This window comes from Haemaphysalis longicornis, unplaced genomic scaffold (assembly GCF_048455015.1).
Source record: "Haemaphysalis longicornis isolate Haplotype H1 unplaced genomic scaffold, Haemaphysalis longicornis Haplotype H1 scaffold_1, whole genome shotgun sequence".
In the NCBI taxonomy this organism is placed as follows: Eukaryota; Metazoa; Arthropoda; class Arachnida; order Ixodida; family Ixodidae; genus Haemaphysalis; species Haemaphysalis longicornis.
This window is the reverse complement of record NW_027526203.1, coordinates 115,266,313-115,292,936: the sequence shown is the minus strand read 5'-3', so window position 1 is coordinate 115,292,936 and position 26,624 is coordinate 115,266,313. Positions and strand designations below refer to the sequence as shown.

General features: G+C 49.2%; 1 protein-coding gene and 1 non-coding gene across 2 annotated transcripts in view; one reads left to right on the top strand and one right to left on the bottom strand.

Annotated features, from left to right (window-relative positions):
• The window catches only part of LOC144179414 (uncharacterized), a 204,755-nt gene that overhangs the window by 67,350 nt on the left and 110,781 nt on the right, over positions 1-26,624 (bottom strand). The window contains exons 10-16 of the mRNA XM_077707767.1: positions 23,286-23,555; positions 21,079-21,377; positions 18,046-18,256; positions 13,534-13,771; positions 10,155-10,303; positions 8,658-8,977; positions 262-394 (exon numbers count right to left, since the gene is read on the bottom strand). Of these exons, the coding sequence (XP_077563893.1) occupies positions 262-394; positions 8,658-8,977; positions 10,155-10,303; positions 13,534-13,771; positions 18,046-18,256; positions 21,079-21,377; positions 23,286-23,555 (1,620 nt within the window). The remainder of the gene's footprint in view (positions 1-261; positions 395-8,657; positions 8,978-10,154; positions 10,304-13,533; positions 13,772-18,045; positions 18,257-21,078; positions 21,378-23,285; positions 23,556-26,624) is intronic.
• Trnat-ugu (transfer RNA threonine (anticodon UGU)) lies at positions 2,198-2,269 on the top strand. The gene has a single exon. It is a non-coding gene; the product is annotated as a tRNA-Thr (tRNA).

The window sequence follows — 26,624 nt, the reverse complement described above, 5'->3', positions numbered from 1 at the left end:
CATCCTCCTCCGCGGGACACACGCCCGCCTGCTAACACCCGTCCTCTCAAGAAGACCCGAAAATGCATAATTTATTGCGAACCATCAGGGAGGGATGAACGAGCCTATTTGTTACAACTGCTCTAAGCGGCCACGGGAATCTCGGTCGAAGCGGAGACAGAGTGGCGTAAAGGGAATCTGAACGTTGGGAGTACTATGATTAAACGTTGCCCTGGTAGTAGCAATAGTTGAAACCGTCCAATTGGGGTCAGGGGCACTTACTCTTGGAGTCTGGAGGCAGGGAACCGCAGACACGCTCTCCGTCGATCTCCAGGAAGTCGGAGAGGCACTCATTGTCCTTGTCCACGTCCAAGTCGATGAAGGTGAACTCCACGCTGCAGATGTCACGCGACGCCTGCACGTACAAGTCATTCAGAGAGAAGAAATGAACGTGTAATGTTTCTCGTTCTCACTATACATGTTCCTCACAGACTTCCATGGCGTTCCGAGACGCTAACCGTCCGTAACTTTCATGAGTTATGCACTCATGTCGCCAAGCGTATTTCTGGACCCGTTTATAGCTCAGTTTGTATGTCACACAAGTTGCTGCCCCGTACGAAATCTCGGAAACAGCGGCGGTGTTTTGCTGATAAAGCGAACGACAGACACAGCGGCGCTCTGAGCCTATCGCGTAGAAACGTCTCTCGTGCATCTGGTGCTACGAGGTGAAGGACGCGCAAGTCTCGCAGCCAAATATGTCCGCAGCCACCTAAGGGCTGTGAAGGCGAAATCGTTACTGTGATATTTAACCTGAGACGTTTTGCTTCCGCTCCGCGTTCATGAAGGGCTTCGAACCATTGCCGCATGAGGTGATGTGCTTCGTGATCCACTCCCGTCTTAAGTTTTCGAACGGCTTCAGTCTGTCGCCTACGTGTAGCGCCGGTTCCATCAGAACCAGAAACCTCCCGGAGTAATTTTCGTATACTCCAAGCTCTAAAGATGTAATGCGCAAAAACGTCCGTGTTTAGTATTTATATATATATATATATATATATATATATATATATATATATATATATATACAGGGAAAGAGAAGACTAAAGGGTAACGAACGAAAATGTATTAACGTTTCGGCTTCGGAAAAGCCTTCGTCAGAAGCCTTGGTCATTCTGACGAAGGCTTCTCCGAAGCCGAAACGTTAATACATTTTCGTTCGTTACCCTTTAGTCTTCTCTTTCACTGTATATTTTTTACCGGCCCCATCGTACTTCATTCATACGCTATATATATATATATATATATATATATATATATATATATATATATATATATATATATATATATATATATATATATATATATATATATATATATATATATATATATATATAGTAAAAAAGAAAAGAGCCTAACCACACCCCTATGCCTCCTTTGGCGTCGTAGACTGCTGACCTATCTTTCTGTATTTCCTCAACGAGCCCCTCATTTCCTTACTATATTATTCTGCGAAAGCCTAGCGAGGGTCTCGGTTCTGGCAGCCTTGATGCCTAGGTAGCATAAGAGGGCTTCCCGCCAGTTACCCACTCATGACAGGCTGTAGACGTTGGAGTCACACCCCGGGGGTTGAAAAGAAGGTCCCCTTCTCCCCGTGTAGTCAGAGTGGCGCTGGCTACCACCCTCAAGTGTCAGATACACTCCCAGTAAATATAAATAGCCCAGAAAGTGAAGGAGAACACAGTCGCCCAGATAGCCGAATTGGTAAGGCATTCGACATGTAATCGAAAGGCGTGGGTTCGGTCCCCACTCTGGGCGCGTGTTTTTCTTTCTTTCTTCTGTATATTAAAAAAAATGTTCACTTCATTAACCGTAGTAAAAAAGAAAAGAGCCTAACCACACCCCTATGCCTCCTTTGGCGTCGTAGACTGCTGACCTATCTTTCTGTATTTCCTCAACGAGCCCCTCATTTCCTTACTATATTATTCTGCGAAAGCCTAGCGAGGGTCTCGGTTCTGGCAGCCTTGATGCCTAGGTAGCATAAGAGGGCTTCCCGCCAGTTACCCACTCATGGCAGGCTGTAGACGTTGGAGTCACACCCCGGGGGTTGAAAAGAAGGTCCCCTTCTCCCCGTGTAGTCAGAGTGGCGCTGGCTACCACCCTCAAGTGTCAGATACACTCCCAGTAAATATAAATAGCCCAGAAAGTGAAGGAGAACACAGTCGCCCAGATAGCCGAGTTGGTAAGGCATTCGACATGTAATCGAAAGGCGTGGGTTCGGTCCCCACTCTGGGCGCGTGTTTTTCTTTCTTTCTTCTGTATATTAAAAAAAATGTTCACTTCATTAACCGTAGTAAAAAAGAAAAGAGCCTAACCACACCCCTATGCCTCCTTTGGCGTCGTAGACTGCTGACCTATCTTTCTGTATTTCCTCAACGAGCCCCTCATTTCCTTACTATATATATATATATATATATATATATATATATATATATATATATATATATATTGCCGGACCATGCATTTGGTTTGTTTATTTATGTTTTGCTATTACAGACCGGCTGCGCCTGTCTGTTATCAGTGTGCCAAGGGAAGCGAGTGTTCCATTCTCTCTTTCTATGCCGCCTGTGTTATCTCTTCTGATAGGGAGAGCATTCCGAACTAACGTGAACAGCCTAGAATAATCTTCTGTGTTCTGGATGTAAATCGACGGTTCGAGAAGCAGTCGCGCCTAAAGATAAAAAGGCTGCAGAGCAGACGCCGCGGCGTTCCATTCCACTCGCCGACGCTCGCCAACGCACGTCACTTTTTTTGACTGCTATCTCGCCTCCTGTGTATTCTTTAAGGTGTTAGGGCAGCACAAGTTCGCTCCAATAAACTCGTTTTCTTTGAAGACAACTGCGTCGTCTTTGACTTCGTGACAATATATTCTGCTTAGGCGTAAAAGTGCTTCTGCCATCAGCCCTACAGACAATTAAAATGCCCTTCGCGTGCTATGATGTGTTTGTGTTCACATATCGTTGAATCTAAGAGTGGGGAGTATTGAGAAAACCGCGAAATGAAAACTCCGAATTTCGGCAAGTTGGGGATCTGCGACCAATACACTCCGGTAAACACAATTTCTTCGCTAGACAATAAACTCTCCGATTTTTGCGAAAAATAAACTCCCAAAACACGAAGCCCTAGTTATAGGGGCGCCATAAAAAAATTGAAGATATTTTGATGGAAGAGCTCACAATATGAGAGAGAGAGTGGAAGAGTCACTTCATTGAGGTAAGGAGGCCAGATGCATTGAAGAAGAGAGATAGAACGGCAGTTAGGGGAAAGAGCAGTTGTGCAGATGTTCATTGTTCACACAAAGTTCTCTGTTCAAGCAAAAGCTCGCTGTTCATATGCAGTTCCCAATTCATTAATGTTTTCACTTTTCGCACAAAGTTAAATCGGGCTGATGAGCATGTGTGGTGCCCTCTAGGGGAGTCGGACAGACTGCTACACCAGTTGGTAAAGATCATTCTCGGGAGCGCATTCGGTAATCATTTGGAGGGTTGTTGGACTTCCCGCACACGAAGTATGTGTTTGGATCTAGGCGCCGGGCCAATGGCCAAAAGCTGCACACAGCCTCTGTCGAAGGCGGGACAGAGCCAGATGAGATGAAATAAATTTCGTTTGCCATGGCAACCACAGTGTGGGCAGCGGTGGAGCTCGGACCCTGCAGGGGCTGTCCATTTGTATATAACGTACGGAGGGGGGAGCAAGCCGCATTAGCGTAGACTTCGTTCGCGAATATTTCCCCCCGCGTGAAAGAGGCTTGAAAAAGTCGAGGAATCCGTCCAGGGTTGCACCTTGCATACGTCACCTGCGGAGTCTCTTCAGATACGGAAGCCGAAGTTGCCAATCCGAATGGAAAGAGGGGGTTGGTGCATTGGGAACCGCGGGAGGCGCTTGGAGTTGCTCCCTGGCAGCAGCGTGTGCCAGAAGGTTGCTATGTGCCCCAATGGTGTGTCCCGGTGTCCCGGCGATGCGAATTGTGCAGCCTTTTGCTTGTATACGTCGCATACCGAAATATGATCTGCAATGAGCTACCGTGTGCCGCGAACCGACGTCGCTCATGTTACACTGCGCTCACACACATTAGCGCGGCGTAACAATATTTTTGCATTAATAAGTACTAATGAAGTTTGTTGATTAGTATCAAAACCTCTCATATATGACTGCGCAGTGGCTGTTGGTTACACATGAAAAGAAAGTGTATATAAGTAAAAAATTGTTTTACATTTGCAACCTTCCTTTCGTCGGCGCGCTCAATACAGCGTCGTTTCGTTAACCAAGATACTAGTTAGTATAGCGCTGTCTGTCGTGCCAACGCACAGCACCAGCCCTTTTACTAGTTGTGAACTCAATGTCAAAATAAATTAAGAGTAAGACCTTGAACAGAAATGGCCTTTCTTTTATTGCGTCGGGGACGTATACCTCAATAAACTGGACACATAGTTGCTTCATTGCGAGGACAATTACGAGCGAAGTCACTTTATAAAGCTCCAGTCACGTGGCTATCGCCGGTCACTTTGATCGGCGATATTTGTTTATCACTCCCTGATTTTGACTCAAAAAATGGTCTTGTCTTTGTGGGCTTGGTCTATCGCCCTGCAGGGGCCGCCCTGAAGTTGGGAAAAAGTGGTCGCTGAGCCCCCTGGCGGGCCCATTCCGAGTCTCCAATCACGCTAGACGATCAGCAATCTAGGCCGTTGTGACCCTGACACACGTGAGACTGGACGGTTCGTTGCTCTTCCAAAGAAATAGGTGATCAAGGATATGGAATACGAAGGCAGGCGATGGACGCGTTCGTACGCAAGGAAACCCGCCCAACGCTACTGCTAAACACGATCTACACTAACTTCAGCAGCTGACGTGACGTCATTGTAGCTCTTGCGGAGAGGGATTCCGCTACTCCAGTGGCGCAACGGTGTCCCTAATGCTCTTACAAAGAGGGGAACAGCGCAACACAGACGAAACACCAGAAGAAAGTGACAACCGCGAGCGCTCATGGTTGTCGCTTTCTTCTGGTGTTTCGTCTGTGTTGCGCTGTTCCCCTCTTTGTAATTATGCCGCAACTCGCCCAAGCCTTAACCATTGCAAGCCTAATGCTGTGGTGCTTTTCACTCACGGGCCACTGATCCAGAAGCACTCCGCTCTTACTGCTCTGTCGGCCTCTCGCCAACAGGTGTGCCACTGTCTCGTATACCAGGTGAGCGACACCGCTGTCAGTACTGAGCTGTCACAATGAGGCGTTTCGACGCGCGCACGTTGGGACAAATCTTTGTTTGCATCCTCGCATAGATCACTTTTTAGGACAACAAAAGGAAGGGTAGATAAATGGGGCAGGGGGAGTGGGGTAAAGGGCTCGCTCTCCTCGCTCTAGTGGATAACAAGTTGACACGACGCCGGCGGTCACAGCCTCCACCCTTTACGTAGACCGGTGAGTTCACGAGGCAGCCACCCTATAACTTTTATTTCTTGTCTGATCGGTTCATGTTCTGTCCCGAAAGTGAAAGTGTAGCCCCGATCGGAGCTTTATACCAAAAAAGGAAGCAGCTGTTGTGGCAACGCACGATTGGAGCAGCTATCATATAAGCCACCATGCGGAAACTGTCACGCCTCCCCGTTTTTCTCACGCCTCTTCTCTCGAAAGACGCGCATAGCACCAGTGTTTTATGTCTCCAGTCTTCGTACGTAGACAATTTACAACAACAACAAAAAAAGCCTGCACCGACCTCTTTTTTTCTTTGAACAAAATTCTGGGCCACTTTCTCCCGTGCCTCATTCCCTCCGCTTCTATCCTATACGCAACATAAAGGTTTCGGCAACAGTGGTACAATGTTTAAGTGGCTTTTTCGCTCAAGCTTCACACACATTTGCTTATAAGGCGGAAATATCAGCGCGACATCCTGAGAAGCCAATAGCAGTCAATTTCTGAATGTTGCAGCTGTTAACGCGTCGCATTTGCCCTCCTTTCCTCGTGTTTTCGCGAAGAGATATATGCTCCTCCATGTATCTGGGGCAGTCTTGGGCAGTAACTAATTACTAGTAACGCGTTACCGGTAACTAGTTACTTTTTTCAGTAACTTGTAACTGTAACTAGTTATTTTTAAGTTAGAGGAACTTGTAACTGTAACACTGTTACTTTTTTGTGGAGTGACTGTAACGAGAAATATCGTTACAGTTACTTTAATTCTAAAAAAAAGTATCTAACAGCAACACTCATTAACGCCGATGTACAGTTTGCGCGTTTCCCTTTTTCGGCCTTTCTTCCGCAGAACCTTCGTCTACTTCATCTATGCCAGCTCACTCCCTTCGCATGGGTGAAAAACAACTGGACTAGGTTTAGTCGTGCACGTGTGCGTGGTGTCTCACGCGGTCTACTAAGGGCTCGCAATTTATGAGTCTAAGCTGCAGTATTTTCCTCAGCAGCGCGACATCGCTCTCACCCAGGCCATAAACAACGCTGCGACACGCGTCTAAGCGCACGTGGATGCATGTTGACGCTCCAGAGCCTATAGTCCCACGCGCGGCTGAACCGTTTTCGCCACATCTGGGGCGCAGTAAAAGTGTTTGGCACAAAGGCGAACAGGAAAACATTGATTGATTGTAAGGTTTAACGCGCCGACGCAACGCAGGCGATGAGGCGCGCCGTAGTGGAGGGCTCCGGATTAATTTTGACCACCTGGGGATCTTTATCGTGCGCCGAAATCTCGTACACACGGGCGTTTTTGCTTTTCGCCTCCATCAGAAAAGCGACCGCCGCGGCCGGGAATCGAACCCGCGACCTCGTGCTCAGCAGCGCAACGCCTTAGCCACTGGGCCACCACGGCGGGTCGAACAGGAAAACAAACACCCACAAACGCCGCACAACGCACTGAAACCTTTGCACTTTTGCGGAAGCCTGGAAAACTCCGGTCAGGGCGTCGCTTTCTCATTAGCGACGTGCAGCCCCATTTGTGGGGTCATAAAACGCCGCGGGGAGTCACTCGGCGGCCTCGCGCTCATTCAGTCCTGTGCGCACTGTAGAGTGTTCGATTCACAAGTCGCCGTTGCTTGCGACCATTGTGCTCTTCAGAGACTCCTGGCCGTATTTGGGACCACGCGTTTGGGACCCCTGGTCTAGAGGCTTCATCGAGCTGTCAACAGTACTCGAACGAGGTTGAGAAAGTAATAAATTTCACGCCCCTCCACACATACGACGACCCCAACGATGGTGGCCCCCGAGTGCCCTCACACCAGCCAGCATCTTGGCAGGCAGACGTCTGACCACACCGCCACTGCACGAAGAAATGTTCTTGGAAAGCCTCGCGACTTCGTTTCGAGGGCTGTGGCCGAAACGAAAATAGCTACATCTGATTCTGAATGTTCGGTGCAAGGAATACTTGGGCGAGCTTCGTTCAGCCTACGCCTCAAAGCAAACGAAGGGAGGGGTTCCTGGGATCGACGTTATTGCTGTGGAAGGCTGGGATTGTGAGAGCAGTGTTTCCCGGTCGAAACGGCGAAATCCGCCTTTGTGAGTACAGGGAGAGGAGAGGCAGGGGAAAACAGTAAAGCGTTCATTTCAGTTCCTATTCCTTTTGGAAATATCTTGTCTCATTCCGGGGATGGGGGTGGCTGGGGGTTGGGGCGGGAGAACAACTCCGAGAACCCACAGACAAACGTCGCTTCGGCAATGACTCAAATTGGTCTCTGTCTCCGACCACAAGCACGAAATAAGAACTTAACGAAGCGCATTTTTTGAGTATCTTTCAAAAACACCTCGACAACCGATGTACTCCCACGTCCGTTTCCCCATTCCTCCAAGGGCCTTCCGTCGATCCGCCACCTTCGCCCCCTTTTTCCAATTTTCTCTCACTACGGGGGGCGGACAAGCGACGGCATTGTAGGCGAAAATAAAGTTGACATTGAAAGATTGTTTCGGCTATGTTGTAATCCAGCTCGGTATAGTATAAGCTCGGCTTCTCTGATTCCAACTTTGAAAAACATCTAATGCTGTGCTACAATGATGTTTGCAAAAAAAAATTTCTTACAGCGAGAGTGAAGCAACAAAAAAATAAAGTTCCTTGTGATGGATAGCAAAACTTCCGTAATAAAAAAAAATGAGGCGTACACAACGATTGTTGGTTTGGGCATGATAGTGCATCATTTTAGGTTCCCCTCGTGTAGGCTTTACTACGTGTAACTTTTACTACCTGCATGCCTTCGGGCGTTTCTATTAAACAAGCCAAATCTTTTCAGTAACGGAAAAGTTACGATGTTACTTTTTTGCAGTAACTGTAACTGTAACTAGGTACTTTTAAAAAATTCGTAACTGTAACTGTAACACTGTTACTTTTTTTCGGTAATGTGCCCATGACTGATCTGGGGCTATGTGCATGCGGTCTTGAGAATTTCCAAATCGACACATTCGTATTCATGATCGTTCGTGCTTATCACAACGGTCAAGGGGATCTGGTGCTTGGGCAAGAGCACCAACCGGTGAACGAAGGCTGGGATTAAAAACAAGGCACGGTGCTGATTAAAAACTGCTGAAAACTGATTAAAAACTGATTAAAAACTGATTAAAAAGTGCTGATTAAAAACAAGGCACGGTGAAAATCATGGCCGGATAAGAGGACGTGACGTTTCGCGTATCTCGTGCGTACCTGGAAGACGATGTATTTGCAGTCCAGGTTGGGCGGGTATCCTCCGGGGTAGTTTGGGCTGCGGATGTCGAAGAGCCGGTTGGTCAAGATCTTGTCGCACTTGTGCTCGTGCTGCGGTCCGCCGCCTTCGTCGAGGACGGACGCGGTGAAGCCGCCCTGCTGCAGAGGCCTGAAAGGTGGCGGCTGAGGCGAGAGCGGCCCTTCGTCGTCCTCGGGCAGGCACTCGACCTGACGCAGCCGGATTTGGAATCCCGGCCGAGAGTTGGCCGCGTCCGAGTGAAACCGCAGGTGCTTTTCGTTCCCCTCGAAGTCGTACATGCCTGCTCCCCGGAGATAATTTTGCATCACGAAAGTAACACGAAGTGGGCTAACAGCATGACAAAGAGGTCGCAGCTGTTGCGTAACGGGCCCGCATCTATGAAGTAGGTTACATAGCTTGTAACTGGTACTGCTACTCTATCCATTCCTTACTGCGTATTCCCCAAAATCTAGTAGGGATAAGGGAGAGTACTGCTATCGGAAATGAAAAACGCCTACAGCCGTAAATGGAGAAGTTAAAGTGCTACAAGCCTGCCGAGAGGCTTTCAGTAAAGTGGCGAGAAATTCAACTTCCTTTTCCTTTACTTTTTAAGCCATTTAGCTACTGACCGGTTCAACCAGCGGAAAGGGCACTCAAAAGCTACCCAAAGGCGTTGGTTTGAAACTGTGTACGCTAGAATGAGCGTTCTACAGCAGAGAAGTTGTTCGGAGTAACAGCGGAACGTTCTGCTTGGCGGTTCCAGCGACCACGAGAATTGCCTTCAAAAGGGGTTCTGTAGAAAGAACGTGGTGAGTACAGAAGGCATAAAAACGAAGCGAAGTGCTGGGAAGTATGTAAATCTTATAGGCCGTGGCGGCTATCTCAAACTGCCGTAGGTATTGCACAAGTTATCTTGACGGTTATACTGCTTTCGCCGTCACTGTTTGTTTCTTTGGTGGCGAAGAGTAGATCCTCATATTGACTTTTAAACCATAAATCGGGGGTAGCCCATACACAAAATAGTTTCTGCGGAGCAGTGGGAGGCCATGCTGACCAGCGCGGACCTGGACAACCAGCGTGGCCTGGTTACCCGGGGCGTTCGTACTACGGCAGGCCATGGCATCCCATACTAGGGAGGCTAACCACCCAGGACGATCACTTCAAGGCCAATGCAGAAGATCACCCACCCCCCGCTCCTCCCCCCGCACCCTTATTCATTTGTGAGCAATAAACGTTTATACTAATGCTACTTCTGTGCCTCGAAACCAATATGTGGCAGTTATTTTTTTGTTTTTTAACTGTGCGTAGCTTTAAAATATTTTGCTTAGTTTCAATTGGGATGCAGCTTTTTTCAGAATAATTGTTTTCTTGCTGCCTATAAGGCATTCAGCCCTGTGTTTCTTAGCCTGGTTTTGTTAGCTCCGTTAGCACAGCTCAACACGGAGAGAACCGAGCACACACTGGGCGGCAAACAGTACCTGTAGTGTTCCGGGAGAATATCCCGCACAGCCGCTGTCCGTCCACGTCCAGGTAGTCGTACTCGCAGTCAGTGCTCGACTCTACGTCGAACCGCTCGAAGTTCATCTCCAGGCGGCACACGGACGAGCTCATTTTTCGCACTGTGTACCTGCGGCAGCGCATGCGTCACATTCAACTGCAGCCGGCCAGTCTCGTCGCCTCAGGGGAACACGCACACGCGCCGAGTGCCCCAGCAGTGATCGGACGACGCGGAAGAAATCACGTAAACGAAGAAACGTGCAGTGCAGACAGAAGCCAGTAAGCGTGTACAAGTTTGCCTCTTCCTTTCCCCCGCTGATTACCCTAAGGCGTCCCTCCGATTACTTCAAGTGACTCCCTTGCCGAAGTCGTCAGAGTATCACGTCTAAAACATGTCGTGCAGCCGACAGAACTATAAGTGCCAGGGAAGTATTAAAGACGATAGTTTTTCTTGGGCTACTTGAAGGGGAAGATTTTGGTCTGTCTGTCTGTCTGTCTGTCTGTCTGTCTGTCTGTCTGTCTGTCTGTCTGTCTGTCTGTCTGTCTGTCTGTCTGTCTGTCTGTCTGTCTGTCTGTCTGTCTGTCTGTCTGTCTGTCTGTCTGTCTGTCTGTCTGTCTGTCTGTCTGTCTGTCTGTCTGTCACCGGATTCCGCCAACCGGCCAAAGTGAAACAGATGCTGCGCAATAGTCTAATATACCCACAGCCACATCTGAACGTCTAAGTCCGGAGGCAATGTTCATACTTGCCAACATTGTTGAACGAGAACAAGACATTACGCAAGTATGAAGCAGAAAATCAATACACAAGGGATATTTGGACTGCTCCTTTATGGATGCTTGATTTGTGCGGTAGCAAATGAAATACTATGTCCACCGCAGAAAAAAAATGACTCCGTCACCTACTTTCGCCCGCACCACTGTAACTTCTGGCGGCATTTTAAGAAATCAAACGGCAACAGCTACGAAAGGTTCCTCTAGAAAGGTTCCACGTTCCGCTTGGAACGCACGTAATGTAAGGAAATGTGGTACAATAAACGTGGAAGAAGGACGCTTCGATTCACGCGCGTCTCCGCCGTACGACAGCGCTGGCACAGAGGGACCCGGCCTGGAGCAGTAGAACGCGGTAAATTTAAAATGACTAGCAAACCTCTAGCATGTATATCTTGGCAGGAGTGCGACGGGATAGGAACAGCATAAGAGGTGAGCGGGAAAGCCAAGGGAGGCTTTTACTTTGCAAATGTCGACGAAAGACGATAGTCTTTCGTTGACATTTCCAACGAAAGGAGCAGATACACGGCCAATTTTTATCGACGGATCACTTTGCTTCCACTAAAACAGTGCCATGCGGCTACGGTGCAAGGCAGTAGCATAGTGTCCGCGGAGACTTCGCAATTAAAAAGAATAAAGGATGATAATTTACAGATTTGTAATAGCTTCGTAGCCAGGTATCAAGACCTGGAGTTCTGTTGATATGCCTTTATCCGCTTATGATGCATCTTTATGTTCTGGTGAGCCACCATCGAATGCTTCATTTAGAGGTTTTGAGGCATCTCTGTTTGCTTCTTATGCCCCTTCGTCAAACACGACAACACCGGGACTAACGATCGTCGCGCCACGCGACGTCATCCTTGTGCACATGGGGAACTTCCGCTCTAATGTCCGCGCACCTGCGCTCTTCCCATCCTCAATACGCTGAGGATGGGGGGAGTGCTTCATGCATACCCATCTTAAGTACGCTGACTCGATGCCCAGGCCTGGAGGATTCACGTCACGAGAAACAGATCCAGCTGCTTCGAGCCACATATCTTTCTGTATTATAAAATTAGTCCTGGTCAGTTGAACAGAAGTGAGACTTTCCACACTCGAAATCAGAAGTAAGGCCTTTGCGGCCTTTTGTTGCAAGGAGATTCTGAGACAGTCTTCGTACTTACGTGCAGAGCTAGGAAAAATATGGGGAAAAATATTCGGAATGAATCGATCTTGTTTCCCTTGCGCTGCACCCACATAAATTCAATGTGCAAATGCTCGTCCGTACTTCAATCCCTCAGGCGTTCAGGGACGTGCATTTGCACTTAATCCGCGCTCACTCGTATTTTGCCGCAGTGCAACTTCGTCAGAGCTCACAACGCTGCAGAAACGCATCAATACTTGTTCGTGCTCCTACTTACTCGTGCTCCATGTCACTGCAACTGAATCCCTCCCACCACTGGTTCCCAAGTGAATTATGTTAAGGGGTGAGTTATCTGTGTCCTTGGACGTTTTACTTGCAGCCGTGGTAGTGTTTATCGTATGATGGGGTGTGAGCTTATGGTTGAGGGCGCTTATGAAGTGTCTTGGGCCTTTTTAACCCGCGGCAAAGGGCCGATGATGTGAGAAAAGTGGTGGTATTGGCCTGTATTTCGGGATTTCATGAATTAAGGGAGTGCGAAATGTAGCTGTACGCCACTTCTCGCGCAAGAGCGAAGTCGCTCGCTGCAAAAGTACGCCAGTGGCGAAAGGACCACGTCTGTAAATGTGTCAGTCTAGCGAAGCAGTATGGTGGTGAAAAGAAGAGAGTGGCTGCGTCCCTGACAACCCGTGACTTGAGCCAGTGCCCCAGCGACGTCTCCGGTTTACGACGATTCCGTATATAGTTTGAATTCTCAAATTATTTCCTTTACCATTTAAGGGGCGATGTGTGAGAGGGTCGTTTTCACTCATCATTGGTTTGGCCAGCGCAATTTCTTTTAGGAATTGAGCGGCTCGCACTCCAAAGTTTTCGTTCATCGATGCAAGCGAGCAAGTGTGCCCAAATGGTGTTACAAGATCCCTGCCTGTGCAGCCACCTCCCGGCCGTGACACTCAATAAGCTCGGAAGCACCGCGCCTAGTATCTCCTGTTCAGTGAAAAATAAGAACACAGTTTACCAAACTGAGAAGTTAAACTCGGTCATGGCAGTTGCAGGTCACCATATCCCAGCAACGTGCTCTTCCTCGGAGCAAATGGCCGGAAAAGAGACAGACGCAGAACAGGATTTGTTTTCTGCCATGCTATGGACAAAAACAGAACATCAGCCCAACCGTGTCAATATGAGTAAACATAAGGTTGGAATCATGAACAATGAAAAAAAAAGGAAAACCTCAAAATGCAGACACTCGCCGCCACGTATACGTTTGGCTGCCCACGTGTACGGTACGGCAAGAAAGTCGCTTGGGACCAAAAGGTGTAGTTTGTTACACGACCCTTATACCTCCAAGAAAGTCCTTATGTATTGTGGCACCTGGGGCATGTTGGCCCAGCAAAGCGAACGCCTTGGCATTCACCGTGGACGCGAGGTGAAGCCAGGCACACAGGGCTGGTATACTTCTGGTCTGGGTGTACCTGCAGTCCAGATTGTTGCCATAGTTCGACGGGTAGTTGACGCTGACCAGCATGGCTTCCGGCTTCTGGAAGCTCTCGTCGCAGTCGCCCTGCTCTTCCGCGCCGGGGGTAGCTCCGCCGCCTCCGGCGCGATCGCCGCACTCGTTCTGCCTCACGGCGATGTGGAAGCCGCGGTCACTTAGGGAGTCGTCCGTGTGGAAGCGCATCACCTTCTGCGCCTCACGAAAGTCCATCACGCCTGCACATTCATTTATTGTGGTTAACTTGTATGTTGCCAATGCGTAACAAAGGCACACATGGTTTTTGTTTTGAGGGACGGAATCGAGTTGAACGAGGGTAAAATCAACAAAGGGTTGTAGGGTTTAACGCGCCGACGCAACGCAGGCGATGAGGCGCGCCGTAGTGGAGGGCTCCGGATTAATTTTGACCCCCTGGGGATCTTCACGTGCTCCGAAATCTCGTACACACGGGCGTTTTTGCTTTTCGCCTCCATCAAAAAAGCGGCCGCCGCGGCCGGTAATCGAACCCGCGTCTTAGCCACTGAGCCACCGCGGCGGGTAAGGCGTCTACATTGCTATCGTAGTAAAACCTCAGAGCGGCCACGAGAAGCTTACTACGATGGCTGGGATCTTTGTTAACGGTCAGCACTGCCAGGAACCTGGGTTCGCACATCGTATGCATGTTAGTGAGCAACGCCTGCTGTAGGCCTGTTTCATACCACAGCCTATGTCCAGCTAAATGTGCGTTGTTTGGTTTCATTCCATGTGTAGCTTTGCCGGCACTTGGCAATGTTTGCCCAGCTGTGTATTCTCAGCTTCTTGTTTTCTTATGCGTACATTCCCGTACTGAGCAGCGCGCACTTGCAAAAAAGGGCTTTTTTGTCTGAACCAGCTATAGGTTCTGTCGGTACCATTACTGTTCTTATACCGGGAACACTTCATTGTGTGGCGTGCGAAAATTGTCTGGTGTAGGAGGTCGCCCCTAGCCGCTAAAAAATGCACGCAGCGATCTGCTTCAGCTTATGCACCTAAGGAAAACGGCTGTCTGAAGCATGAGCCGACAAGAAAAATGCGGAATGCATATCGTATCGCCGGATCGCTTCTGCACATAGCGAAGCAAAAGTTCGTGGCACCAAATACCTTGCTTTTCATCGCGTGAGGTACACTCCGAGCGTTCTGTCACGCTTCGTGAGGGCCTGTGTGTGTTGCGCGAATCATGACGTTTAAAGAGGTCATGAAGGGAAAGTACAACTTTGTTCTATTTGAAAAAAACTAGACCTCGGTATGTCACTCAACTCCATTCCAGCTACAAAATACGTTTTTTAACCCCAAAAGACACGCACGGAACATTGAACAACTTTCAAATTTTTTCCTAAGGCGTTGTTTTACTGAGCCCAAGGACGCGGGTTCGATTCCCGGCCGCCGTGGCTGCATTTTTGATGGTGGCGAAAAGCAAAAAACGCCCGTGTGCTTATGATTTCGGCCCACGTTAAAGATCTCCAGGTGGTCAGAATTAACCCGGAGCCCTCCACTAACTACCGCGCGCCTCATAACCTCTGTAGTTTTGGCGCGTTTAACCACATAATCAATGAATCAACATTCAAATTTCGCGCCATGGTGACGTAATATGGACAAGAGGGACGTATTATGGACCGGCACCAACACATTTTTATCAGTGTGTAACTGCGCGTTAAAGTGCAAGCGATACAACCTAGCGGAACTACAGGCTCCCGTATAATCTACCAGTAATGTTTTTTGGCTTGAGTCAGCGGCCACCAATAGCACAAACAGATTCTGTGACGCCATTAAAAATTGTCGGGAAGTGAGTCAGGAGTCACCAGTTTTGGATATGTTTTCTTTAGTATTTCTATTATTTATTTGAAGTTGACGCTCGAATAGGTACTGTTGTTATTGAGACCAAACAGCATTTTTAATGAACCGAACATTTATTTTGCTTTCATGGCCCCTTGAAGTGCACGGCGTCTGGCTCCCACGCATTCAAAATGCTGTCGTGATTTCTGGATCGGTCGGACAAACCTGGATCTGTCGCATTGTTTTAATTAATTTGGCCGGTGGTAAGCGTATTTCGCTATCGTAATCACGGCACCCGTGTTATCGGGCGCTGTTTATGCCTTGAATACCGCCACTTGTGATACACCGACCATTATGCGGAACACTCATGGTGACCACCGCCCTGGAACACTTGCTAACTGTTGCGTAATCGCTATGCTGTTTGGGCCTTTCCATTACTACTTGTGCTTCTATACCGCATGACGAGCAGTACAAAGGTACTTTCTCCCCCTCTAATGCCCCTCTGACTGCCCTTCCCTGGAGAAAAAAGCTTCTGAAATGTTCAATTTAAAAGGAATGCGCCATAAATTCCCACGCATGCGCACTGGGAGCGTCGTGGAGCTGCATCGCTTTCATTCGAGATGTGCAATGCCGCTCACCAGATTTCATCCCACGGGTGCAGTCAGGACTAGAGAGAGAACCTAGCCGCGAATGTATGCTATGGCACGTCTTATCCCACAAGCGTGCTTTTGGAAGTGAAAAAAAAAGTTCTCCCCTGTTTCGATGCTTCGAGAATTCTAGAATTCTAACTGCTTCAGCAGCACTGGATGCCTCGGATGCCTAAAGAAGCATGAAAGACAACAGGAGGAGCATAGAAATACCGCCAGTGGCGTACGCTTTCTTTTGTTCTCCCCTATTGCGTTTCTTTATCTCGCGATGTGAATGGTATGAAAGAACGCCGACTGCTTACATGTATACTTTAATCTCCTGTGCGAGTTCAACCTACAACAGCCCACCTCCTGTCAGGATTCAGTAAGTACTCACCAGACGTTAGCTACAGCGGGCAGCTTGCAAGGAAGCTTCGGCAGAGCTTCCCGTGGCTTTCCATCAGCACTCGGAATGCGAGCACTGGTAACGGCCACCTTACACTCCCGATACAGCTGCCTGCCATCGCGCGATGAGTACACCGTGACTTTATTTCCCTGCCTCCTCTTATTTTGGGGACTGTAGGTGTACTGTTTTTTGCTGCATTTACATTTCTCGTTATTTTGCCAATACGGACTCCTCTGTATTGAATCCCGTACTAGTCGAGTATCACGCGCGCACACGGCTGTCCCAGGTGATCAGCGGAGAAAACACGCTTTCTCGGCGGATGACCTAAATGGTTACCGTACGACTGCTAATAAGTTGCGCGCAATAATTTGAAAATTACAACTTTCAACCATTGCACTTTCAAGCAGAACAATAACGTTATGTTGCCTAATGATTAACGACAGAAAACACTCCCTCCCTCCTTCTCAATCAATCAATCAATCAATCAATCAATCAATCAATCAATCAATCAATCAATCAATCAATCAATCAATCAATCAATCAATCAAATAATACATAACATATTACTTTTATAAGTTATTGCCCCCAAATTAAAAAACTAGCCCCCAATTTCTACACTTTATTCTGCTGCTTTACAAACTTTAATCTTTTCGATTAAAAAAAGCAAAAAAAAAAAGGCCCCGGCGTCCGTCGTCTGCGCCGTTATTGCACGATTCTCTCCGTGGCGTCAACAGATACGAATAATCGCAGTGACATTGTGTGCTGATACTCTAGGTAACATTGAATGCCGCATCAGCACCGGGGAATGGATCCGTAGTAGCGAAAGAAGGCTGCACGAAGTGCCTACGCTGAAGCGCAGGTGGCTGCGGACACGGATATCTACACAGGTGTGGCCGCACTTGTAACGGCAGAGTCGTTCAGTAGAAAAGCCAAATAATGCTTCCAAAGAAATTGTGACCGTTTGCGTACACGCCGATTGAGATGCAACGGTAGCGCATCAGTGAATGCATTGTTAGCTGGCATACTAGCGACATCTATGGGGAAGTGGCCGAGCATATATGAAGTCGCCTTAGCAACAGGAACGCGCAGGCACCAGCATCGAGGCGCACACGTATGGTTGCTGGCATGCGAGCAACGACAGTGAATACTATCTGTACCCCAGAAGTCTTCCAAGAATGCCTACACAATGCTGAAATGAAAGCGCGGTATGATATAATCGGTAGACATGTGTGGCCCTGTGATGACAATTGATGCCTATTAGAGTTTTTTCAAGTGAATTTTTTCCCCGTAGCAAACATCTAACCATCATCCTTTTGACACTACGTGCTCCGGGATAGCCGTTGTGGAAGGAAAAACCCTATGAAAGGCCCCTGCAGACATATCGCCGCAAACCCGCTGTGGGGCCGAGAATATAGCATTCTGCTTGAAGAGAGCCACCACGACGCGGCGTAACGACTGGCTAACTTAAACTCCGCCGGGGCAAATCTTTGGTCATTTAATTAATACTTGGTGGCGATGGTGCTGTGCGTGCTGAAGGGATTTGGAGGGCCGAAAATTGCTTTACTAGATGGCAAGGTCCGGCGCGACGGGGCCGACTATGGCGTCAAAGTATCGTCATTGAATGTGCCCCGCGTGGGGTGTCTTTTACGAGTGAAATGTTAGTACTCACGGACGGTGCCAGGCACGACGGCCCCGCACACGCGCGTGCCGTCGATGGCCAGGTAGTCGCCCTGGCACGAGTCAGATGGCCGCAGCTGGAAGTCGAGGAAGGTGATCTCCATCTGGCATATGTTGCCGTGCGCCCGCCGCACCGTGTACACGCAGTCTGTGCCGTCCTCGTAGTCACCAGGGTAGTTTGCGCTCTCCAGGTGGAACTCCATCTGCGAGGAGCGGACGTGCATTCAGGCTCCCCCGCACGCCGCGAATGCACTTGCTTATTCGTCTGTGCTCAGGGCAGCTTTGCTCGGTCGGGCACACAGAAAATTCAGCGAACATATTTACGGCACTTCTGTGGATTGTTTTCCATGGACGCACATGTTTGTGTCGCGAGTCTGGCCCGTCTGCCTCGAACCAGTAGGACACATACCCGTGTTTCGGTGAATAAACAGAATCAATCAATCAATCAATCAATCAATCAATCAATCAATCAATCAATCAATCAATCAATCAATCAATCAATCAATCAATCAATCAATCAATCAATCAATCAATCAATCAATCAATCAATCAATCAATCATCTATTGCTCGCGTATATTGCATCCAGCGTATTCCGATTACATTTGCTGCCAAGGGTCCATTAGAATAACAGAATAAGTGCGCACAAGGAATCCAAGCAGGCTTCGAGATTGCGGCCACCAACGCGATTGGAGTGACCGTCCCTGGAGCAAGGACCCAGGAATGCTTCCTCCATTTATCCCAGTCAGTATGCCGGAAGCTTCCATGTTTGCTTCAGCATTTATCAAAGTCGCTGCAACACGGATAAAAGTTCGCTGTCAATGTAAGTAGCACTACTTTATTTTGTTTCCTTTTCTAACGTTGCCTGAAAAAAAAGAAGCCGGCAACTTATTGTACTCCTGTGCACTTTTAGGTGTCAATGCGGCAGGCTCTCGCATTTTTGCCGATTGCCGATACCGCCAGTGCTTTCCAGAACCTCCTGAAAGTTTTCACCACCGAGGCTTGGTTTGCAGCTTTGGGGATGTGCGCGTTGGCAGGGGCCGCAAGAGCAGCATGTTTACGGCCGTGCACCGTGTGCTCAGCCGTGTACTTATGCATACTCTGTGCTCAGTCAGAGACTCGACAGTGGCAGAAATGTAGCGAACAAACAAAGCTTCTGGAGCTTAGAACCGTGGACTGCCGGTAAATTGGAGAATCATCCTCCAGGGTCACCCAAGTTTTTGGTGCTTTGGCGAAAATAAACATGTTTCCTAATCTGAGTATGGATTTGTTCTTATCTCACAGCGATGAGGGCTCATCCAACATCTGCACCTTCCCGGGCAGACTTAAGAGGAAGCCCGGGAAGAGGGAAACGAAGACTGCGTAAGCAGAGGTCGGCCAGACCGCATCAAGGGTTTTCAGAAAGGACGCCAGCTGCTTCAGCTGGCTTCAAATTGCTATCATCCGCTACAACTCCAATGAGGTGGCAATGTTGAGCCGGATGTATAGAATTTCGAATCCTCAAAGTTGCGTCTAATGCTCTTGGCCATCGTGCCCGCCGCAACGACCCGTCGCAGTCAACCATACCTCACCATAATCGCTGATTCCCAATACACCTGTCGACTTTATAAACATGGGAAAGAACGATGTGCAGCCTTCCACTTCCTCAAGGTGCACCTGAAGGCCTCCTCATCACCATAGACTGGACCCCATGCCACTAAGGCCTTTGCCGAGAAGAAGGCGGCTCACGCCGGCGCCCGAGAACTGTACTTCCGGGCATTCCTTTCGTCAAGGCTCTGGATGGCTCGCATTCCCTCACCCCATCCTCACCCCTCTTGGTTCGTCTTACAATGCTACTCTCGCGCATCACCTTTGCACACGAAGGACCTGTCCACTTCCCCATCCTTCTCTCACCAGCTACAAAGCTTGCATCTGGCGCCGGCTCACATTTTACAGATGCTACAACCACGCATTCTCACATTATACACATTGTCACATTCTACAACCTCACTTTCCCCTAAAATATTTTACCTTCTCTCTTCTAGTACAACTGCCCGACTTGCAACATTTCCCTCTCACCGTCCACGTAGTCTACTCCTGTCCACACAATACTAACCCCTTCTCCAAACCCTCACCCGAGCAGGGGGAAACCAGTTGTGCTCCGGAGCTTCACGCAGCCCTCGTAGATCGGACGCGTTTTCATTACCCAATTGCCTTCTATTTCTTTCGCATGAGCTATTCTGCTGCAATGGCAACTAGTCGCTTATTACAGTTTTCAACATTGTGATTAACGAGGGTGCAAAGCTAGTTCGAAACTTGTTTCACGTAGCAACGATGAAGGCCAGCACATGGTACTGAGCGCCTCCGTACCCCGGATCACTGTGTTTCACTTGAGCCCATGAGTTATCTTCGTGATCTTCTTTTCCCGGGACTTCTCCTCCATCCCGCAGCAGCGCTAAGGATCTGACCCCGGGTATCCTCAACCGACAACGTCAGCTTCCGATACAAAAACTCTACATTTATTTACAGCCCAGCGGGCGACTAAGAAACAGTACTCGGGCGGAGCCCGAAGACGACGGGCCGAGCTCTCCTGCGCCCGGACCTCGTCTCTTGTCTTCATTTTCCATTCCTCTTGCCGCTGAGGGCCGAGGAAGAAGGAAAAGCCAGTCCTCTTGGTCCATGTGGCGGCAGTTAAGACATCTGGTGCGAGCAGGCGCGGCCTTCCTCGGAATGCGCGGCGTTTCAAGGCACCGCGCGACACGTGCGTTTCATTTCTGTGCTGCTCGTCCCAGGGCCCGCGCCAGTTGGTGCATCGAAGCGCCCGACACTATGTAAACTTCTAGAAATAAAAAAAAGACCTCGTGCTTTATTTTGCCTGCTGTATAACGAACCTTCCTGCGTGAAGAAGTATTTATGAAGAATGCTCTTACGTGACCAAACGGCGGAGGGCGAATCGTCTTATGACGAAACGCCATAAATCAAACGGGCCTGCAACCCCAAAGCAGTTGCTGCGAAGTTCCTGTGCGTAAGGCGCACGTGATTTCTCACCTTTTCCATGTAAACGTCGCAAGAGCGGCGTGTGATGTACGGCTCTCCCGTTGTGCTGCTGGAGCTGCCGCCCGATTCGAAGCCGTACGGAGTGGACGTCCGGGAGGGCGTCGTCGTGGTGGTGCTCCCAACGACGCCCTGCGACTTGGCGTCGCTGTCCTGGGGCGGCGGTGAGGGCGGCAGGGAAGTACCCAGCGCGCACTTGATCTGCCGGGCGCGCGCCGAAAAGCCCCGACGAGTGCCCGCCACGTTGGAGCGGAAGTGGAGGGACATCTCGCTGCCAGGGAACGGGATCACGTCTGCAGCATAGGTGACGCCATTAAGAGACGGATTTGCCCGAGGGAGAATAGCAAACGCGATGTGCCAGGAAAACGTAAAGATCATCAACTATACAAGACAATATTATATTTCGTGCGCTCAACGGCACTCCACTACTTCCAACGAGCTGGAATTCGGCAGAATCGGGGAAGGAGGGTTACCTTCGAGCTCAAAACGTTAGAGAACAGTTGGGTTGACTACGAACGTCAGTAAAGGGGGATCCCTTAAACGGAAGAAATTTATAGGGGTTATTTCGTTCATTGATTACGCAAAGTAAAAATAGTTTCATTGAATGGAACGAATGGATAAACGAAAACCTGAGCCAGTTGTGAGCGTTCAAGAGGTAGATTCAGTTCCGAATGTTTCACTTTTTTTTGAACTAGCGGAAGGCCAGGAAATTTCTTCGCAAGCTATATAGTGGGAGGCCATCACAAAAAAAAAGGCTGCAACACTGCAGTACTGTGTGCCCCAGATTGACGTTTCCGCATCGATTTTCTTTTTGCTACGAGTAATGAATTTGATGCTTAGTACGTTCAACTTTAAGGGTCACCATCCATTTCGCACTGTTCATTTTCGGTGATCGCAAAAAATTGGCTGACGATTACGATACTCCCTAATGCGAAATTGGAGCACAGCTGTTTAGCTGGTTGGTCTTAGCAAAATATCTTGACGCAAGGAAGTTCAGACAGACGTATATGCATGTATACGAACCACTATTATACTTCACATATTACTCCTCTCATGCAGCGCTTTGTTTCCATACGCGGTATCTGTGTACGCGCTTGCGGCATGCCTAAGTGATTAAGTAATCGGCGAACACATGACGGCGCACTGTACTCTGGCGCCATGTCGTAGCCAGTTGCCGCCGCGGAGCATGTCTCGCGCGGCACCCGCGACACTCTGCTTTCCTCCTCACACTTCGTCACAGTCTCCTTCTCCGCTTCCCTCCCGCTATCTCTTCAGTTTCTTCCTTGTTCTCTCGGTTACATAGAGGGACGACGGCGAGGGACGTCGTGAAACCTCAAGAGCGGCCGCATGAGAGCTGCGCTCTACCAAAACATTCATTTACGAAATTTCGCCGGTAACTTCAAACGCTACAGTTCCTTTAGGACGGTCTACAGTGTTAATATTTCGAAATTCGCTGTCTTTAGTTTTGCGTAATGATTTCATTTTGTCTAATTACGCACTTACGCAACATTAAATGCCATATACACTATATGCTTACCCCCCCCCCCCCAACACACACACAATAATTTTGCAAACTGAATTTTTCAAATATACCACTATAGGCGGTATTCAATTAAACGCTTAGCTAATTTCTTCGCTTGACATCACTGGAAACGGCCACGGACATGGCGCGGCTTGTGCCACTGCGCCCGCACGCCGAAGACAAAAAAAGACCGGCGGGCGTCGACTGCTCCGTTTCAACCCGTTTCCCAACGGTGGTGTCAACAGAGATGCTATTAATGGCACTCACATCGGACTCGAGGCATTACATTGCGTTCGGTGGGGTAGGGTTTAGAACGTCCAACACAAATCATGTGCTTAACCCGGGCAACTACCGCCATTCACGAAGCCCGACGTAACCAGTAACGGCGCACTCACATGGTTGCCTGCATGCGTGTCTCGCCAGTGAATAGAAGCTACAGTCCCGTGCAGCGTGCCTTCATAGAAAGCTGCACGTTTCCGCCAATCTAAACACGCTTCAGTTAAGTAAAGTCGAGACGCGCACATACATGCCCGTCTAAGTGCTTGACAGCTCGCTCCCATTCCTCATTTCGCTAAAGCTTCCTTTCTGGTCAATTCGCGAGAGGAAAAGTGTGTGTGCGGGTGCTCAGCCGGTCTCCTAAAGAAGCGTGCGAGGGAATGGGGGGTAGGCAGGAGCTCACAGGCGTGGTCGGCCGGCAGGGAGCCGCAGTGCCGCTGTCCCCCGAACTCTAGGTAGTCGTACTGGCAGCCCGGCGACGACTCCACGTCGAAGGAAGCAAACACCAGCTCCAAATGGCAGAAGTCGTCACCGGCCTTGGTGATCGTGTACTGGCACAGCTGGTTGTCCAGGTAGTGCGACGGGTAGTTGGGGCTCTGCAGGTAGAACTCACGTTTCCGGTCGAACTGCCGATCGCACCGGAACGACTCCTTGGAAGGACCAGCAGGTAGGACTGCAGGAGAGGAATCACGCAGCTTCACCCATGGTTCTGGCAAGGAGGAACGCCCGCTCAAAAGTTCGTTGGATGCACCAATAAGAATCTTCGGTTAATCGAGCTCTGATGTCTCTCGAGGCTACTGCACTGCATTGCCAGGGGTTCTTTCCCAGCGAAGTCTAACAGGTGTAAAATGTGGGAAAAAGTTCTTCCCACTGCGCCGGAGCACCATGCATACAAAAATCAACAGCGAGGTTATCTGTAAGAGACCATGAAGACAGCATATAACCTGCATTTATTCAAAAGATTTTGTATGTTATAGTACCATCAGCGCTTGTCCGGCGGAATTCGATGGTCTACTTATTGAGAAATGTACAATTAAAGCCCCATGGTCAATTTTCCTTCTGCATCGCACGTTTCGTTACGTCAGCACTGACGCACTTGTGGTAGATGCCCAAAAGGAATAGTTAGAATGTTGACTCTATGCAGCATCCAAACGCTCCAATCCAACAGGAAGCAGAACTACGGTTGACAGGAGGCCTAGCCAAAATGCGACTGGTTACGATTTGCGGCCTTTCTAGGTAGCGCAGCGATGCTGCTTCGGTGCTCTGCTTGTTTCTGAGCGCACGTCTACGGGGCGTATTTTGTTAAGGACAATACGACGCCTTGAAGCTACGCCCCCGCTACGTAGCTTCGAGGCATCGCACTGTCCCTGTTCAAGCGCTATGCTGCATGCTGTCTTCATTCTCCCGCCCAACCGCTGGAGCTCCGAACGAAGCAGAACATGCCAAATGTTCGAATTTGTTTGTCAAGCAAAGATTTACTTTTGTCCAGCGGTTGCGCCGCGGATGGGCAAATTCACCTTTGGACCGGAGACACCGACCCTGAGACACAGCCCTCGAAGTGCATGGCGTGATTCGCCTGGCTCGCTGTCGGCGCTGCGCACGAAGTACCGTTTTCCGTCGTTCTACTCACGTAGCGGCAGTGGCCGCGACGGGAGTGAGCGCTCAGCTTATCGGCAGCCGACCAAAGCCGCAGCCTCCCACGCATGCGCCACTGGGTTGTCTCGGGCTATGTGACTCATCTTGCGCCGCGTTCGCCGAGAATGAAAGCGAGGCCAGGCCTCCTTTCGTAAGGGTTGCGCGGGACCGACTGGCTTCGAGCCGTGGTCGGCCATACAGCGACCGCTACATTAACCGAGCAAAGCCAAGACTCAACCAGAGTAAGCCAAGCTTGTGCTTTGGATATCCAAGGTTAACTGAGCTAAGCCGAAGCGTACCTTGCAATTGTCGAAGTAACCTGTTCCACGAGTTTTATTTAAAAATATGCATTAATCTAACCCATGAACATACAACACAACAAATTATAGCAATAAGCCATTTCGCTTTGCCTTCCCCACATTTTAAAGCAAAGCTTTCTACCTCTACCTGCCAATGGTTCTTTCGCGGCGTGCGGGACAAAAAACTCCTAGCGCGGCTGGGGATAGGGAGGCACGTTTCACTCACAGCGCACAGTGTAGACGGCCCGATGATAGGGCGCTATTACCCAGCGTTCCCCGCACGCAGCGGCTCGCACCGACGGGTGGGTCACCGGGACGGCTTTGTCGTCTGCTTTAGCGACAGTTGTTTTGGGCCTTTTTTGGCGCTGCTTCGCGTCCATTGCGCCCTTTCTTCACACGGCTTAACTTTTTCGATAGAACCTGGTGGGTAACCCAGACCACACGGAATTAAGTGAGCATACGGCAAAGATGCGAGAAGAATTGGTTTGCAGCGCGGGAAAACAACATGTAGAGACCACATACACGCATCTGGCCGCTAGAGAAACGCTACCTTTTGCGCACTGCTTGCCACGAATGGGACTCCGTTTTCTAAATTGGTGAATACCAATTCCTGTGTTTTGAAAGGTATTACAAAATACGAAAGGAGCAACTGCATCTGATAAACAGCGATTATAAAAGTTCCCCCAGCTTTTTCGCAATTCTCAAACTTACTAAACTAACTAGTTTAAATCGGTATAAACGGGAATCACTAAGCTAAGATGCCAATTTGCTTCGGGGTCTACGCTTGTGTCGCGCGGTGGTGTAGCCCCGAGGTAGCACGTCAGGATGGCTAAATTTCGCTGTCTAACCCTTCGAAACACTCTCCTCTCTGTTTTCTTTCTGCCGACGCACGGGCGGGCTACAGCGGCGGCGTCCGCCGCTCTAGCCCGGCGGTGCTCGGCGCTGCTACATTCGGGACGCCGCTCCAGTGCATTCCAGCTAACGGCTGGCAGAATCTCTGGTTTCACTCTTTGTAAAGCCACGTGTGTGAATTCAAGTGACGTAGCTTGGGAAATTGTTGTGGGTGTCGTTTAAAGCTTTGCTTTCCAACCACCTTCACAGCGTCGATTGGAGCCATTTTTTTTGTTTAATTGTCATAAGAAGAGCGAGCTCGTGCACCCGACTATTTCGGGCGTTGGGGAGGAATATTTGTTGGCGGCAGTAAGCTGGAGGAAGTGCCTCCGTTTCTGTTATTAATTTTTTACCGAGTGTAGCGCCAGTAGGTTAACTTCCAGCCCCTACCGGACCTCTGAATTTAAGCAAGGCGCGGCATTATACCGTTACAGCTTTCCAGATCCCTCGCACTCCCCATATTTACTGTACTCCCAAAGCGCTTTATGCTTCATTACATCCGCGTTTCAATTGTCCTTCAGCTAAAGATGTTCGCGGTGAATGTTCAGGCAGCGTTTTAGGCCCCTCGCTTAGTTATATCCGCAGGTATTTGTACTGCTTTACAAAGCACATGGCTTTGTGTTGAATCATTACGGGCGAGGAATTAGATTCATCGTTCCATTCCGAACATTTGTCTTCTGCGTGCTAAAATTCAGGCCCAGATAATGTTGATGGTCGACTAAAGATACCTGCAAGTTACTTTGGACATGTTGCATCATTTGCTATAATACCAAGTCGTCTGCATGCATCGCACCTTGAATCCGCTGTTCTACCGTTGATAAACTATGCGCGTGGCATCGTCTAGATGTATGTCGCCGGTATGGGCGACACATCGTCGTTGTAATATTTGTAAGCCCTACGTTAAAATTGACAACTAC